The sequence below is a fragment of the Mauremys mutica genome, chromosome 20 (genome assembly GCF_020497125.1).
Source record: "Mauremys mutica isolate MM-2020 ecotype Southern chromosome 20, ASM2049712v1, whole genome shotgun sequence".
Taxonomy (NCBI): domain Eukaryota; kingdom Metazoa; phylum Chordata; order Testudines; family Geoemydidae; genus Mauremys; species Mauremys mutica.
The window spans coordinates 12,154,747-12,170,880 of NC_059091.1; the positions used below are offsets into that span (position 1 = coordinate 12,154,747).

At 58.5% G+C, this 16,134-nt stretch overlaps 2 protein-coding genes across 2 annotated transcripts; one reads left to right on the forward strand and one right to left on the reverse strand.

Moving 5' to 3' along the window:
- The first annotated feature begins 2 nt into the window (after positions 1-2).
- On the forward strand, positions 3-4,643 carry LOC123353575 (retinol dehydrogenase 8-like). The gene is made up of 4 exons (XM_044994777.1): positions 3-162; positions 813-906; positions 1,751-1,934; positions 3,180-4,643. Exons 1-4 carry the CDS (start codon positions 3-5, stop codon positions 3,408-3,410), a joined length of 669 nt encoding a protein of 222 aa, XP_044850712.1. The 3' UTR covers positions 3,411-4,643.
- Positions 4,644-6,392: 1,749 nt separating this feature from the next.
- Positions 6,393-15,588, reverse strand: LOC123353973 (protein GPR108-like). Its single transcript, XM_044995536.1, has 11 exons — positions 15,463-15,588; positions 14,434-14,567; positions 14,214-14,289; positions 13,225-13,298; positions 12,527-12,644; positions 11,795-11,925; positions 11,124-11,167; positions 10,931-10,980; positions 10,720-10,803; positions 9,891-10,021; positions 6,393-8,217 (listed from the first exon to the last, which is right to left on the reverse strand). Exons 1-11 carry the CDS (start codon positions 15,478-15,480, stop codon positions 8,145-8,147), a joined length of 933 nt encoding a protein of 310 aa, XP_044851471.1. The 5' UTR covers positions 15,481-15,588; the 3' UTR covers positions 6,393-8,144.
- Positions 15,589-16,134: the final 546 nt, after the last annotated feature.

Here is a 16,134-nt window from a genome sequence, read left to right on the forward strand (position 1 = left end):
GCATGATCGGGCCGGTGGAGAGCCAGAGCGTCGCTGCCATGAAGGGTCTCTTTGACACCAACTTCTTCGGGCTGGTGCGGCTGGTGCGCGAAATCTTCCCCGACATGAAGCGCCGGCGCCGGGGCCACATCGTGGTGATGAGCAGCGTGCTGGGGCTGCAAGGTGAGACCGGGGGGCTGTGGCCCCTGGGGACCGGCTGCACCTTGCTGATTTGGGGGGGGTGTGTGCGGGGGGAGGGGAAGGGGGAGAAACGACAGGTCCAGGCTCCTGTTGATGGGCCCCTGCTGTGTGGAAACCACCCAGAGCCCCAGCCTGCCTCCTATGGGACACTGACCTCCCCCCTTTCCCCTGCTGGGACCCCTCACTGAGTCCTGGGCTTCCCCCCCCCCCCGCATGGGACCCTGCCTCCTCATTCTCCTGCTGGGACCCTGAGCCCTCCCACCCCCCATGAGCCACCGACCCCAGTGTGCTGGGTTCTGTATGGTATTTATTAGGTGTATTACGGTAGCCCCTAGGTGCCCCAGCCATGGCCCAGGGCCCCGCTGTGCTAGGTGCTGTACAAACACAGAGCAAGAAGCTGGTCTCTGCCCCGAGACATAAGACAGGAGGCAGACAGGGGAGCCCCAGGAGCTGGTGGGACAATTCTGGTCAGTACCACGGGCAGGTGTCTCCGCTCCCCGGTGGCCGACCCCTCGTCAAGTTCTGGGCAGGCCCTCCCAGCAGAGCAGAGCCTCACCCTTGTCCAGCCCAGCTTCCTCCCCTCCCGCTGCTTCACCCCGGGGGGCTGAATCTCTCTCCCCTCTGCTCCTCAGGCCTCATCTTCAACGACATCTACTCCGCCTCCAAGTTCGCTGTGGAGGGTTTCTGTGAGAGCTTGGCCCTGCAGGCGCTAAAGTTTGGTGTGAAGTAAGTCCCGGGGGCAGGGCTGTGTAGGGGAGATGAGCCCCAGTGCTGCAGGGGGGCAGTGGACATTCCCAGCTGCCCCACATCTGAAGCTCGGAGGGGTTGCAGGCAGGTGGCTGCAGGGAGGTGCCTGGTCGCTCCATTGATCCATTACAATGACTGGGCAGCCCCCACCACTGCTGACTTTGCTGGTGCTCAGATAAGGGGGATGGACCCACCGAGTCTGTGAGGGGTGGGGTCCAGAGGGCCTCTCCCTCCCCTCCGCCCCATGGGCATCCTAGCACTGTCGGCTTAGTGCATCGTGTGTGCACGGAAGGGGAGGTAGCGATCGCAGTGCTGGGACCTTAGGCGCAGGTGTAAGGATATTGGATTGTATGGCCCAGCCATCTGAGACGGCAATGCAGGGAGGTGGGACCCCAGAGTTGGTGGGAGGAAGGGATGGAGGTAGGCGGGTGGCAGGAGGGAGGGAGCAGTGGGTAGGTAGAGGGAGGAAGGGCTGGAAGGAGGAATGGATGGAGCAGTGGGTAGATAAAAGGGGGGAAAGGTGGGGGGGTGGAAGGAGGGAGCAGAGGGTAGGTAGAGGGTGGAAGGAGGAATGGATGGGTGGAGCAGTGAGTGGATGAAAGGTGGAAGGAGGGAGGGGTGGGTGGTCTGATATGGGAGGGGCAGCAGGTGGGGTGCTGGACTAGAAGGCCCACTGGTCTAAGGAGGTGGCGCATCAAGCTGTGCGACCCGGCGCTTTGTCCCTGCGTGGCACCTCCTATCTGCGTGTGCCCAACAAGCCTGGAGCCAGGCCCTGGCTGGCTACATGAGCTGTGATGTGTTACTGTCTCCTGCTCCTCCCCAGCATCAGCCTGATCGAACCCGGACCGGTGGTGACCGAGTTCGAAAGGAAACTCTACGAAGAAGCCGCCAGCATGGACCTGTCTGCCGTTGACCAGGAGACACTGGATATATTCCAAGGCTTCTACATGGCCTATTCCAAGGACGTCTTCATGGTGCTGGGGCAGTCGCCGGACGAGGTGGCTGAGGTAGGGAGCCATCTCCCCACCCTCCTGCACTCACACTGACCCGCTACCCCCTTCCTAGCCCTATAGCGCTTGGCTGTAACCACGCTGACACTGGGGACCTAGGGAGGATAGGTGGGTAGTTAGATCCTAGGGGCCTGCTTGCCAGAGGTTCTAAGCACCCGTAAATCTAGTGGTGGCACCTGGAGTAGCCGGGGCTGCTAACATCACCTCTGGGCTCAACCTTGAGACGCTGCTCGGCCTCTGTCCTAGTCATCTGCTGCATGGGGTGGGGTGTGGGTCTGTGTAAGGGCAGGGCGACCAGCGGTGAAGCAAGTATGTTAGTGCTCAGCGCTTCGAGATCCATAGATAAAAAGCATTTTTGTTGAGCTGGGCACAGCTATCCCTGTTTTACAGAGGGGGAAAACTGAGGCATTGAAAAGGGAAGGGACTTGCAGAGTGGGGATTGAACCCAGGAGTCCTGGCTCCCAGCCCCCCTGCTCTAACCACTCTCCTCCCCTCCCCTCCCCGAGCTGGGAACAGAACCCAGGAGTCCTGGCTCCCAGCCGCTCCCATCACCTAGGCAGTACCGTAATACACCTAATAAATAACATACAGGGGCCAGTGTAGTGGGGCTTGAGCCATGGCTGGGGCTCGTAGGCGCTACCAGTACCAACAATAAGTGGTAATCAGAGTGATGCTGATTTACACCAGTTGGTGATCTGGCCCATTGAGTCCAATGGAGCCGTGATTATTTATATTATCGCCGTGCCTAGGAGGCCCAGTCGTGGCCCAGGACCCCATTGTGCTAGGTGCTGCATGTTATTTATTAGGTGTATTACGGTAGCGCCTAGGCGTCCCCGTCATGGCCCAGGACCCCATTGTGTTAGGTGCTGTATGTTATTAGGTGTATTACGGTAGTGCCCAGGAGTCCCCATCATGGCCCAGCACCCCATTGTGTTAGGTGCTGTATGTTATTAGGTGTATTACGGTAGTGCCCAGGAGTCCCTGTCATGGCCCAGCACCCCATTGTGTTAGGTGCTGTATGTTATTAGGTGTATTACGGTAGTGCCCAGGAGTCCCTGTCATGGCCCAGCACCCCATTGTGTTAGGTGCTGTACATTAAATGCCAGGTGGGGATGTGGCTCATTGACCCCAATGGAGCTGTGCCCGATTTCACACCAACTGGGGATCTGCCCCGGTACAGGTTAAGCCTAGGGTGTGTCGGTCGAGTGTCTAACAGGCAGGCCCGTCCTCCGCTCTCCCCAGCACACGGCCAAGGTGATCATGGTGGAGAAGCCGCCTTTTCGCTACCAGACCAACAGCCTCTACACGCCCATGACCACCCTGAAACACGCCGACCCCACCGGGAACCTGCCTCTGAACGCCTTCCACCAGATGGTCTTCCAGCACGACCGGCTCTTCAAAGCCAGCCTCAGCCTCCTCAAGATGCTGCAGTGGAGGAAGAGGAGGGACGTGTCCTATAACAAATCTCCTTGAGACGAAGGCATCAATCCCCTTCCTCCTCCTCCTCCCTGGACAACACAGGCAGCTCCAGCTATAGATCCCCCCACCCTGCCCTCGCCCCGCTCCCATGCTCTGTAGCACGACCCTAGTTTCCAGTGTGGACAGCCACTGTAAAAGCACAAAACCTTGGACCGAGCAGGAGGTGCCAGCGCAGTGGGTGATGTGGGGAGCGGGGAGGAGGCAGTGTGTTTAGGAGCGTGGATCTATGAGGGGACTAGCAACACCCCAGTCTTTGCCGTCTTTTTAACCAGCTGATTCTTTTGTATCTTTTTTTTAAGTATATTTGGGGTTTTAAAAGGATTTTTTTTTAAAGAACTTTCAAAAAGTAGAGGTTTAAGGCCCTGCTGTAGTGTAGGCCCCAGGAGTCCTGACTCCCACTCCCCTCCCAGAGCTGGGGATAGAACCCAGGAGTCCCAACCTCTCCCAGAGCTGGGGATTGAACTCAGGAGTCTGGAGGCCCGTCCCAATGCTCTAACCACTAAGCACCACTCCCCTCCCACAGCTGGGGCTAGATCCCTGGATGTATTGAGTTGTCTCCCTGCCCAAGACCCACCTGTGGGAGTGGGCCCGGCTGTGCTTCCACCAGGGGAGGGATAGACACCCTGCATGAGGCAGCAGCCCAGCTGGTGTGTGCTGGGACTTGTGGCCCTGGCGAAGGGATCCACGGGGCATCAGACTGTGTCCCCCTGACACGATCGGGGAGGCCTGTAGGAAGATGGTGGGGATGGCTCATCCAGGGAGGGAATGACTACCGTACTTGCTGGAGTTAGGGGCAGCGTGTTTGCCAGCAGGCTACTAATGCAACCAGACTTGGAAGATGCTCAACTAGGGTTTGATGCAGCTCATGGCCCCGGGTTCAAGTGGGTTTAGAGGTGGGGCGAGAGGCAGTTTAGCTGGCACCTCTTTGGCACATTCCAGGAGGCGGCAACAGCTCCCAGGAGGGGGTGAGCATTTAGTCTGCAGCATTTTCCTCCGGGTACTGAACCCTCTTAAGGCCAGTTTTCTGATCTCCCCCTCTCCTCAATCTCCCCCTCGGGGGGCACCTGGCCCCCTGCCCAGCACCCATGGTAGTGCTGGGAACATGTGCCTGTGTTGTAGTGTGTGCAATGACTCACTCCCCCAGCAGCTGTTCAGGGCCAGGCCAGCCCATCTGACCAACCTGTGGGGGTGTAGGAGTCCCTCTCTCAATAAACAGAGGTGCCCGAGCATGGTGACTGGAGTCAGTTTTTAAGTCCTGGGAACTTTCCAACAGCAGTCACCTGCCCGGCAGGAGGCAGGGTCCTGGGAAATCTCACATCTCAGTCCATGGAGGGAAGGGCAGAGGCAGGACAGCTGGGGGGAGGCTACATCTGCCTTCAGGAGTCATTGACCTACAGCTGCCACCTAAGTTATCCCCTCCCCCCCATCCATGGTACTGACAGCCCCCCCTTGCAGTAGTAGTTGAGCCCCTCACACCTGCAAGTGTATTTATTCTCCCAACCCTTTGGGGCCACAGGGTAGGGCTGTTCTCCCCCTTTCATATACAGGCAAAAGTGAGGTGCCTATGGCCATGCAGGAAGGCTGTGGCAGAGGCAGGATTGTGGCAGCTGTGCCTGAACCCCCTGTGATATCATGATAGCCTGGAGAAGCCCTCTTGTGCTTAGGGCTCTACCCCCCTCTTCCCCCAAAGAGAGCACAATCCCTCCCCCCAGCCGCCACCCTCCAACCCAACCCTTGAATCTGCCTCCTTTCCTGGAGTGATGGCCTGGAAGCCAGCAACTCATGCTTAGCTGGTGAAATTGACACTGCCAGCTGGGAACCGAGTGGAAGCTCCCTGGCCTAGGGTGGCAGGGGGGGAAGCCTCAGGGCCACAACCCGCACTGGGGGCTGCGCTGTTGTGACCTTGTAGATCCTGGAGGGTTACAGACATACGTCTAATCAGTTGCTTCCATGGCACCCCACAGCCACCTTCCTGTGGTGCAGAACCACCGCAGGCAGGGAAGCCTATTGCAGCCATGCAAGCATCACCCAGGGCTACCTTAAGTCCGTTAAATAGCTGATGGCGTTAGCAGCGCCATCTTCTTCCTAGCATATACGCAACATGCTGCACGCCCAGGATTCCTCAGCGAATTTGATCCGAGCCGGGTACTGATGGGTAGGGGGACGTGAATGCTGATCTGATGCCTGCGCGAGAGAGTCAGGGGCTGAGCCTTCACCCCTCCTGCCCACGCAGGCACCAGGGCTGATGGATCAGGCTCAGGTCCTTCCACCCTAGAGCCTAGATCAGGGGTGTCCAAAGTTTTTTTGGTGAGGGCCAAATACAGGAAAATAAGCAAAGGCCCGGGCCACACACAAGAGGTGTACCGGAGCCCGGGGCGAGCGGACCCGCCGCAGGCATGACTGCGGCGGGTCCCGTCTTCCCGCGGCTCCGGTTGAGCTCCCGCAGGCATGCCTGCGGCAGGTCGACCGGAGCCCGGGACGAGTGACTGCGGCGGGTGCCGTGGTCCCGCGGCTCCGCTTGACCAGCCGCAGTCATGCCTGCGGGAGGTCCAGCCGAGCCGCGGGACGAGCGCCCCCTCCGCAGTCATGCCTGCGGCAGGTCCACTCGTCCCGGGCTCCGGTGGACCTGCCGCAGGCATGACTGCGGCTGGTCAAGCGGAGCCGCGGGACCACGGCACCCGCCGCAGTCACTCGTCCCGGGCTCCGGTCGACCTGCCGCAGGCATGCCGGCGGGAGCTCAAACGAATTTGCTGCGGGCCAATAAAAACTGACCCGCGGGCCGCAGTTGGCCCGCGGGCCGTAGTTTGGACACCCCTGGCCTAGATCATAACTGGATACTACGTGCTTTAGGATGAACACGACTTTAGGATCAAGTCACAACACTCTGCTCAGGCCACCGTCGCACGCTCCATGCTCAAAAAGCCGCAGTCCCACAGCAGCTGTTTTACCCAAATGAATGACAAGCCAGAGCCAAGATACGGAAAGGGCCATTTATACACGAGCGTGGAATGCACAGAGCCCACCCACCCCCCTAAGACAAAGCCGGAGACCTCCCGTGCCAGGCAGTGCAGCAAGTTACAATGAAGCCAAGGAACTCCTTTCACCGTGGGTATGCTGACCCAACCCTGCTGAGACAATGGGGGATCCACCCAGGCTTAAGAGTGTGATAATCACCATTCCCAGTAATAATGAGGAATTTAAATCAATAAGTGGGTGGGGGGAGGGTTATTGAGCCCCCACTTACAAGGGCATCACAACTCAGGGCAGAGTTATTCGGTAGAGTAACAGAGGCAGCCAGAGAGAGGGTGGTGTCACCCACCCCCATCCCGGCAGTAGGATCTCACTTGTGGGGAGGTCCCCTCCCCCACATTGCAGCCACTGGGCAGGTCGTATAAATGCATTTAAGATCGGGACACTGGCTGTTCTACCCCGGCCTGAACTCCACCCGTGTCACAAGCAGGGGCCTGGTCCCAAAAATCATTCCTGGCCTCGCAATGTTAGCACCTGCCCCTGCCTTTAGACTGGTGCACAGCAGCTCCGGGCCTGCTGTTCCAGGGGTGCTGAGCCGACCGCAGCAGGGATACAGCAGGTCCCACCTACCCTGGGTCTAGGGTTAAAGAGGCTTGTTCCACAGGAGGAGCAGGTTGGATGCCCCAGCTCACAGGGAGCAAAATTAAGCCGGGTTCTCTCTTCCATCAGCCCCAGCTCGCTCCCTTTAAAGGCTGAACCCCAGTTTCCACAGAGCTGCGCAGGTAACCAAGGGCAGGAGCTGAGCCTGCAGGATCTAGCGCCGGGGTCTGAGCAGGAACGAAGCCAGCTCCTGGGGAGATCAGCAGAGCAGACGCGTGAGGCGAGTGCAACCAAGACGCAAGCCTTGAGGTCCCAATTAGTGCTAGAATCACACCTGAACCCACCACCCGACAGGGTCTAGCAAGCAGCCAGGGGCAACGTGCCCCTGAAAAACTGCTTCTCCCAGGAAGGAGGCACCACTACTACTAGAGTGAAAACCATGGCCCACAGCTAAAGGGTACCACACCTTTCGGGGTGCCACCGAGATCCAGATGAGCGTGAGCCAAGCGTCACTGCTCAGATGTTGTCTAGATCCTGGCCTGTTGCTCAGCACCACCAGCAACCCTCGGGCTGGTGAGCTCTTAGTCTCAGCTGAAGATTGCGACTTATTTCTCCTCTGCCCGGGAATGATCTATCGACTCACCCCAGTGGTACAGGACCTCCTTGACCCCAGCCAGATGTTGGTGCTTAATGCCAGCTCCACCTTTGCTAGGCAGGCTGGTCGGCCCCAGCTAGTCATGGAGTGAAGGAGAAGGGGGTAGGAGAGCCGGTGAGGGTGGGGGCTGCTGGTGGAGGATGCATCTAAGCCAGCAGCAGGGATGCATGAATTGGGTCTGGAGACCACTCTTGAAGGAGAAGGGCCAAAGTCCCCACCCCCGGCCCCGTACAAGAGACAGCAGCCCTCAGCCATCCAGAGTTCGTCTGAACTTCCTGCAGTCCGGAGAACAGGCCTGGTTCTGGGAACAGCTGCTGGAATTGCACAGGGCCATGCAGTTCTTAGCACTGCCACAAGGTGGGGCAGGGGAGCAGAGAGGCAGGAATTCAACACAAAACCCCAGCTTTCTCTGTCCTGCTTGGGAATCTTCGGCCGGGCCTCAGGCTTGGACCCGGCGGCCTCCCCACGGTCCGGGCGCTAGCGACAGTCTGGGTGGACAGGCCTCACACCGCCTCACGGGCGGCCCTGCTCTTCTTCAGCTTGGAGAGACCCTCATGGATGCCGGCTTCTGTGACCCTGAAGAGAGAAAGCGAGACACATGACCCCAGACTCTGATGGGATGGATCAGATCTGGCTGCTTCCTCTACAGCCCAAGCAAGGGTCCTGCAGCTCCTGGAACGGCAGGGGTATCATGGCAGGTTGCTAAGATTCGCCCTCCCTTATGGAAAGCAGTAACACCCGCTACACCTAGCAACTGGACCTTGCACTGTGGAGCAGGAGCTAGATGACTCGGACTTTAAGGTCAGAAGGGACCCTCATGAGCTAGTTGAGTGGTTTTCAAAGTTCGATCATGGAATACAAGGCACTGGGTCGCCTTGCTCAGCTGCCAGGGACCCTGGCAGCCGGCCAGTAAAAACGAGTAGTCCCTACCTGTTCTGACACCACGCTGCGCCCCGGAGGTGGCCAGCAACAGGTCCGGCTCGTAGGCAGGGAGGCCACAGGGCTCCGTGCGCTGTCCATGCCCCCAAACACAAGCTCTGCACTCCCATTGGCTGGTTCCCGGCCAATGAGAGTCGGGGTGGGAGTGGTGTCTGTGGGGCGGGGGGGAGCTGCTTGCGTGCCTCCGCCTAGGAGCCAGACCTACTTCTGGGGCGCAGCGCGGTCCACGGTGCCAGGACAGGCGGGAAGTCTGCTCCTGCACCCTGGCTGTGCTGCTGACCGGAAGCCCCCAGAGGTAAGCCTGTGCCCCAACCCTGTGACCCAATCCCCCCCCCAACCCTGACCCCCCCCCGAAACCCAGAGCCCCTTCCTGTACCCCAACTCCCTCATCCCTGGCCCCACCCAAGAGCCTGCACCCCCAGCCCAGAGCCCTGATCTCCTCCTGCACCCCAACCTCCTGCCCCAGCCCTGAGCCCCCCCCCAAACCTGGAGCCCCCTCGTGCACCCCAAACCCCTCATTCTGAGCTCCACCCCACAGCCCTCACCCCCACACCCCAATCCTCTGCCCCAGCCCAGAGCCCTGACCCCCTCCAGAACCCCAACCCCCTGCCCCAGCCCTGGGCCCCCTCCTATACCCCAAACCCCTCATCCCCAGCTCCACTGGGTCGCGCACATTGACGATTTTCTTCAACTGGATCACCAGGAAAAAACGTCTGAAAACCACTGATCTAGTCTAACCTCCACAGGGGAGCTTGGAAGGATTCGATTTTTACTGGTAAACGTCGAAGGTGGATTTCACCCGACATCTTCCCACACACAAATATTTCCATCGATAACTGAGAGGCAAAGTAAGAAAAATGCAGCTCAAGACCTCAGAGTTTGATCGAAGGCTATTTACTCGGTACATTTTGCCATGGGACGTTGCTGACTGGCGTTTAAAACTTTAATGTCAATTTCAACAGCCACATCATTAGCTAATGATTGTCTGCCCCTCCTCAATTTTCCTTGTGAACATTTAAAAGTGATAAAAATGAGAGGAAAATACTTTAAAACAAACATTGCTATTATCCATCAAAACCATAAACATCGAATTCTGCCAAGCTTACTCATCAGGTTCACACACAGGGGAGAAAAACTGACCCAGAATAACTCAGACCCAAATAGCTATTCTATGCAGGCAAACTGGTTGTAGCCCTGGTGGTCCCAGGATGTTCGAGAGACAAGGCGGGCAAGTTTCCCCAGCCCCAGTACCACTGGGAATGAGCCTGACTTCCCTCTTCTCAGCCCCACCCAGAGATCCAGCTGCTTACACCTGATTCATCTGCAGTTCCTCCTCCTCCTCCTCATCTTGGGGCAGCTGTAGATAAGGGTTGTTCGAAGCCGGGCGGAACTTGTATCCCGTCAGGATGAAGAAAACCAAGGTGGATACTTCGACCAGGAGCTGCAAGGAAGGAAAGAAGGGTCCTCAGGCCTAGCGAACGGAATCCAAGATCAGTGCAGCTGCTGCTGAAATGCAGCAGGCTCTGGGGTGGGACATAACAGTGCACAGCAACAGTTTAGGACGGGAAGGGAAGAATCACATAATGAGTGATAAAGAAAAAACGAGGCCTGAATGTGTATTGCCTACCCTGGAATTTGGGCAGGAAACTGACCTGGGAAAGGGAGGCTGTTGAAATGGCTGCAGCTATCTCAGACTCTTGGATTTACATGAAATCTGACCGAGTGCAGCACAGCGCCCTCTAGCACCAGCCTGCTGCAGTGGCCAGCGGGAAGAGTCCCACTGCTGACAGCATTTCTCAAAGCAGCTGGGTTCTCCCTGGTGGTCTCCTAGCCAAGTAGTGGCCCAGCAGATGTCTACTTAGCACCATCTCACAGTCCCAGCTGGGTGGGCTGCCGGGTAAGCAAAGCATTGCAGATCCCCAGTCGCCACTTCCAGTCCAGAGGCAAGAAAACCTGGCCTGTACAATACAGTGCCTCACTGATGGCTCTCAAAGCACTTTACCACCACTCACGTCCAGAGCCCAACTGAGAGGGAGGGAGGGAGATGTCCCCCATCTTGCCAATAAGGATCTTACAGTGGATCAGTGACACTGCTAGGAATAGAACCCAGGAATCCTGCTCCCCTCCCCTCCTCCTCACCTCGTAGAGCCACTGCCACTGGAAGGGGACGGTGAATTTGAGCAGGATGGCAATGACGCGGGAGAAGTAAATGTAACACACCACCTGGAAGAGGGGGAGAGAGAGAGAGAGACAGTGACTGAGGCCGCGGGCAGGGTCCCGGTCCCATCACGCAGACAGCGCTGGCGCTGCCAGCATCCCTGAGAGAGGAGCCAGGGCCGGGGGCACCTACCATGACGTAGTAATGTCTGAAAAGCTTCAGTTTCGCCAGGTTTGTGGCAGCTGGAAATAAAACAAGGGGAGTTTGTCACACAGTGCTGGGAGCAGGTTCCAGATCAGGGGGACGGAGGGGGACAGAGCCCCCTCAGAGCGAGGGGGTGGGGGGAGCAGCTGGGCTTCTCGAGAGGGAGCCGAGACGGACTCACCTTTGCCATCTGTGCTGGAGGCCTCCGGAAGGTGGCGGATGGACCTGCGGACGGACAAACAGACGCTCAGCAGTTCCCGCCCTCGGCTCTGGAGCCGCGTTTCCCAGGGGCAACTCCACTGGCCCGAAGCAGACAAGCCCGCTGAGCCCATGGCCCACAGGGGCAGGATGCAAAGATCACCGCCGTGGGGACATGGCCAAGCCAAAGCAATGACTCCCATGGGATTGTGGGAAGATTCGCACCCCCTGCCCCACCCCATGAAGCCTTCAATGGTCCCATCGATCCCCAGCACTGTGTCAGCCCCCCAGGTTAGTGTGCACATCCAGGACACCCCTCTGCACCGGACACTTCCCATGGGGGGGGAGTGACTGGCACCACCATGACCCCAGAGACACGGACTTCCCTTTATAATTTATACCACCCTGGGTTTCTCCAGCATCTTCCACGCATGCATCCGTGACGGTCCCCCATAGCACCGTGGGGTCAGCGCTGATTCTGAGGGGAGATCACCCCCTACTAACCTCCCATCCTGCAATACAGCAGCATCAGGGTCACCGCTGCCTTGGGAGAGCGCCCCCTACTGACACCCCCACCCTGCAGTTTTCCTCCATCTCCCAGCTCAGCTTGTGAGTCCTGGCGGGTTCCCAACCCAAGGCGGGCCCGGCTCTTACCACACCACGGGGAAGAGGATGGCCCCGCAGCAGAGCAGGTCCACCAGGAAGAGGATCTGCTTCCAGGAGGCGTAGTCACTGCTGCCCTCCTCCGAGGACTCAATGATAATGTAAGCGATGTTTGCCAGCACCTGCGCAATGGGAAAGGCGGGTGGTGAAGGGACTTCACAGCCCCGGGCGGGCACTAACCGTCGCTGCCCAAACACCTGCCACCCCAGCGTGTGCCCTGCATCTTCCCCCCGCTTGCCAAGAGGCGCGTTGCCCGGTGCAGGACATTGCCCAGAGGCGAGCAGGGTGCTACCTCCTGGCTCTTATTTAGCACTTTTCATCTGGAGATCTCCAAGCGCTTCCGCAAGGAAGGACAGGACCATCATCCCCATCTCGCACATGGGTAAACTGAGGCACGGATGGGCGGGGGGAAGCAACTTGGCCGAAGTCAGCCAGCTGACAAGGGGCGGAGTGGGAAGCAGACCCCACGTCTCCCAAGGTCCTGCCCAGGGCTCCATCCATGAGCTGATGGTGCTTCACCAAGGGAATCGCTTCCCCGAATCATTCGCTCTCAGCGCCGGGAGTCTGAAAGGAGCCCGGACAGAACCAGATCCAGCAGCCCCACTCCAGCCCAACGTCCCCACCCAGCACTGCTCTGACTTTGAAGGCAGAATGGCAAGGAGGCGGCCAACCGCAGAAGTGGCCGCTGCGTAGCCAGCTCCCCGCAGCCGTTGCGCCCCTCACCTGCAGGGGGATGACGATCACGAAGAGCTTCTTCTCTTTGTCCGACAGGATGTACTTGATGAAGGCCCAGCCTGTCCCGATCAGCGCGATGGTGATGAAGAGCAGGGCACCCTTCAGCCTGCAAGGCACCCAGAGGCAACTCAGGCGGGTGCCCTGTTCTGGGAGGCAGGGCTGGCCCAGGGCGAGCCACGGAGGGGCTGTGCGTTTCCTGAGCCAGAATGTGCTGGGACGCTGCCCCTCCCCTGCGCAACTGCCCCTGCTCCCCACAGTGCCCCCCGCTGGGAGAGGTTGGAACTGCAGTATCCAGGAGCTTCCACCACAGCCGGTGCTCCTGCCCCGCTCTATACAGCGCCCCCTACTGGGAGAGGCTGGGATTGGAGTGGCTAAGAGCTCCGCCCACAGCCAGCCCTCCTACACCATCCCCTGCAAGTATCAGCTCCATGCAATCAACGTCCCACAACACCCTCCAGGGCGCCTCCTGCTGGGAGGATGTAGTAGCGAGACTTCCCCAGCAACCCTCCCAGTGGTGACAAGCACCACACCCCAGCCAGTGCCCCCTGGTGGGAGAAACTGGGACTACAATACTTGCAAGCTCCCCCCAGACCCCCATCCCGGAGCCAGCGGTGATGCCGGGCTATAGAATATCACAGAATATGTTCCCTCCGCGTAGGCCCCGTAACCAGACGCTCTGCACTTACAGGTGGGTCACAAAGTACATGACGGCTAAGCTCTCGATCGGGTGACCCTCGGTGTTAATGAAATAGTAGTTGATCTGAGAGAGAGAGGACAGAGAACGGGGTCTCAGCTGGAGCCTCCTGATTCCGGCTAGACAGGCTGGGAGAACGCCCACCATAGCCACCCAAAGGCCATCTGCCTGTTCGGGAGCTGGTGGCAAAGCCAGGGGGGCTCCGAGCCATTCACCTCTGTGCCAACAGCCCTGCCCGGCAGGGTAACTAACCGCCATCGCGAGACGGCAGTCGGGCAGCCAGTGCATGAGATGAGTTTGACGGGTCTCAGCCCCGCATGCCAGAGACACCATTGTCTTCCTGGGGGTAGATCTGCCCTTCCCTGAGAAGGGTCAGAGATTCTTAGCAGGGGTGACACAGGCTTGTAGGGAGGGAGGGGGACACTGTCCCTGCCAGCGCGCTGAGAACAGAGCGGACCCCAGGACCAGTCAGTCCAGCATGCTCAGTTTGCACCGATGCTTTTCAAGGGGCGCTGGATTCAGGTTAACACCTTACAGGCTAGCGTCTTCCCCAGCCATACCCAATACCCTGAGCCAGCAGGCCCTGGGCACATTTCACCTCTTAGATAGAGACACACCCGCTAAGCTGAGGACGAGGCTCACGGGGGTCGGTGGGAGCCTGACTACAGTGAACTCAGGTATGGCCACTGTCCAATAACACCAGGCTCTACCGGCTTTCGGTGTGCGTCCCGCACCTAGTGCAATGGGGCTTTGGTCCATGGCTGGGGCTCCTAAGAGCGACCATACTACAAACACCTCGCTCAGAGCGCTTTTCATCTATGGATCTCAAAGCACTTGGCAGCATCATTCCCATTTCATAGATGGGGAAACTGAGGCAGGGAGGCACAGCTGGCCCGGATCAGCCAGCAGGCCAATGGCTAGCGCCCAGGTCTCTCAAGCCCTTTGTCACTGGGCCCCCCTGCATCGGCACAGCTGGCTACCGCTGTGAAAGAGGAGAGAAAGGGCCTTGGTATACGCTAAGGCAGCCATGAGCCAGTGGATTTTGAACACGCTGAACCTGCAGGTAGAGAGACGCAATCAGGCTGATGCCCATGGCGGTTCTGGGGGTGGAAAGGGGGCAGGGTGGGGTACAAGAGACAGGAAGGCTGCCTGCCGCCGGGAAAGCGGTGTCGACGCAGCCGATCAGAGGGGCGGGGCTCACTTGTGCTGGCAGAGGAAGTAGACCCACACGGTGGCCGCGGCCAGGAAGCAAGCGGACATGACCAGATAGAGTTTGATGAGGGGGATCTCAGCAGCCGACAGGTACCCGTCCGGGTTCTTCTCTCGGATCATCACCTGCAGAGGCAGAGCGGGAGCTGTGGCTGGGGGAGATGCTGACTGAAAAAACCATCCCACCGCACAGGGCCGCCAGGAGATCTGATCCAGGGTGGCAGGGGAACTCCGGGCTAGAGGGGTCCCTTGCGTTGGTCTGGAGAGGTGGGGGAACACTGGATGGACCACTGAGCTGATCCAACATGCGGGGGGCTACCAGGCTAGAGCGGCTCACTGGTCTGATCTGCCATGGCAGGGGTGCAGAGGAAGGCTGATGGGACTGGGACAAACAAACACAGACCGAGGATGTATGACAAACTCCCCCGTGTGCTGTGGCTTTGGAGATGCGTGGCGGGCCCACAGTTTGCTCTAGACTAGCTGTGCCTGGTGGATAAAGCCCTGGACTGGAACACTGAAGACCTGAGTTCGAATCCCAGACACTTGTAGACCACAGCCCAGTAAGGATCCCTCGTAACCCATTCATCCAGTCTATGGCAGCATGACAAGCATTTGGGGCTCTGTGTAGGGTATCTGAGCACCTGGGCTTCTACTTAGGTTGCCACGTCTTTGGGGCAGGGACTGGCTTTGCGTTCTGTGTCTGTGCAGCGCCAAGCACAAGAGGGTCCTGGGCCATGATGGGGGCTCCTAGGCACTACAGCAATACAAATATCTAGCTCAAAACACTTCGCAGAGGAGGTCAGTATCATTATCTCCATTTTACAGATGGGGAAACTGAGGCACGGGGGGGGAGTGGCTCACTCAGGGAATAGGACCCAGGTCTCCTGAGTCCCAGACCAGTGCTTTACTCTGCTTTCTAATCCGCCCGGAGGCAGAGAGGGGAAGTCTGTACCAGAGGATTAGAACTCTGCTGCCTCAGCTGGAGGGAGGGGGGATGACCGTCTCCCGCCTGCACACTCACAGTGATGTCGTACGGCATCTGGTTTGCCGGGGCTCTGTTGTGGCAGTTGTGAAAGTTGAGGTTGTACAGCCCTTCCGCCTCCGAGCCGATCACTACGTGGAACTGCAGGGAGAGACCCCGGGAGACCCGAGTTACCAGGCAGGGCTCTGATCGGAGCTATCCAGGCTGACTCGTTGCAGGAGACAGGCTGAGGATACCCCCCCTGCTCAGTGGAGTTCCCATTACTGACACGTTAAGACTCCAGGGGCTCTGGACATTAGTAACAGATGCATCAGATCTGGGTTGGGGTGCACACCTAGGGAACTGAGAACACAATGTCTGTGGATGCAGGACGAGATACCCCTTCATATCGACTTGAAGGAGCTCAGAGCAGTTCGTCTGGCCTGTCAAATCTTTCATAGAATTATAGAATATTAGGGTTGGAAGATACCTCAGGAGGTCATCTAGTCCAACCCCCTGCTCAAAGCAGGACCAACACCAACTAAATCATCCCAGCCCGGACTTTGTCAAGCCAGGCCTTCAAAACCTCTAAGAACAGAGTTTCCATCTCCTCCCTAGGTAACCCATTCCAGTGCTTCACCACCCTCCTAGTGAAATAGTGTTTCCTAATATCTAACCTAGACCTCCTCTGCTGCAACTTGAGACCATTGCTTTTTGTTCTGTCATCTGCCA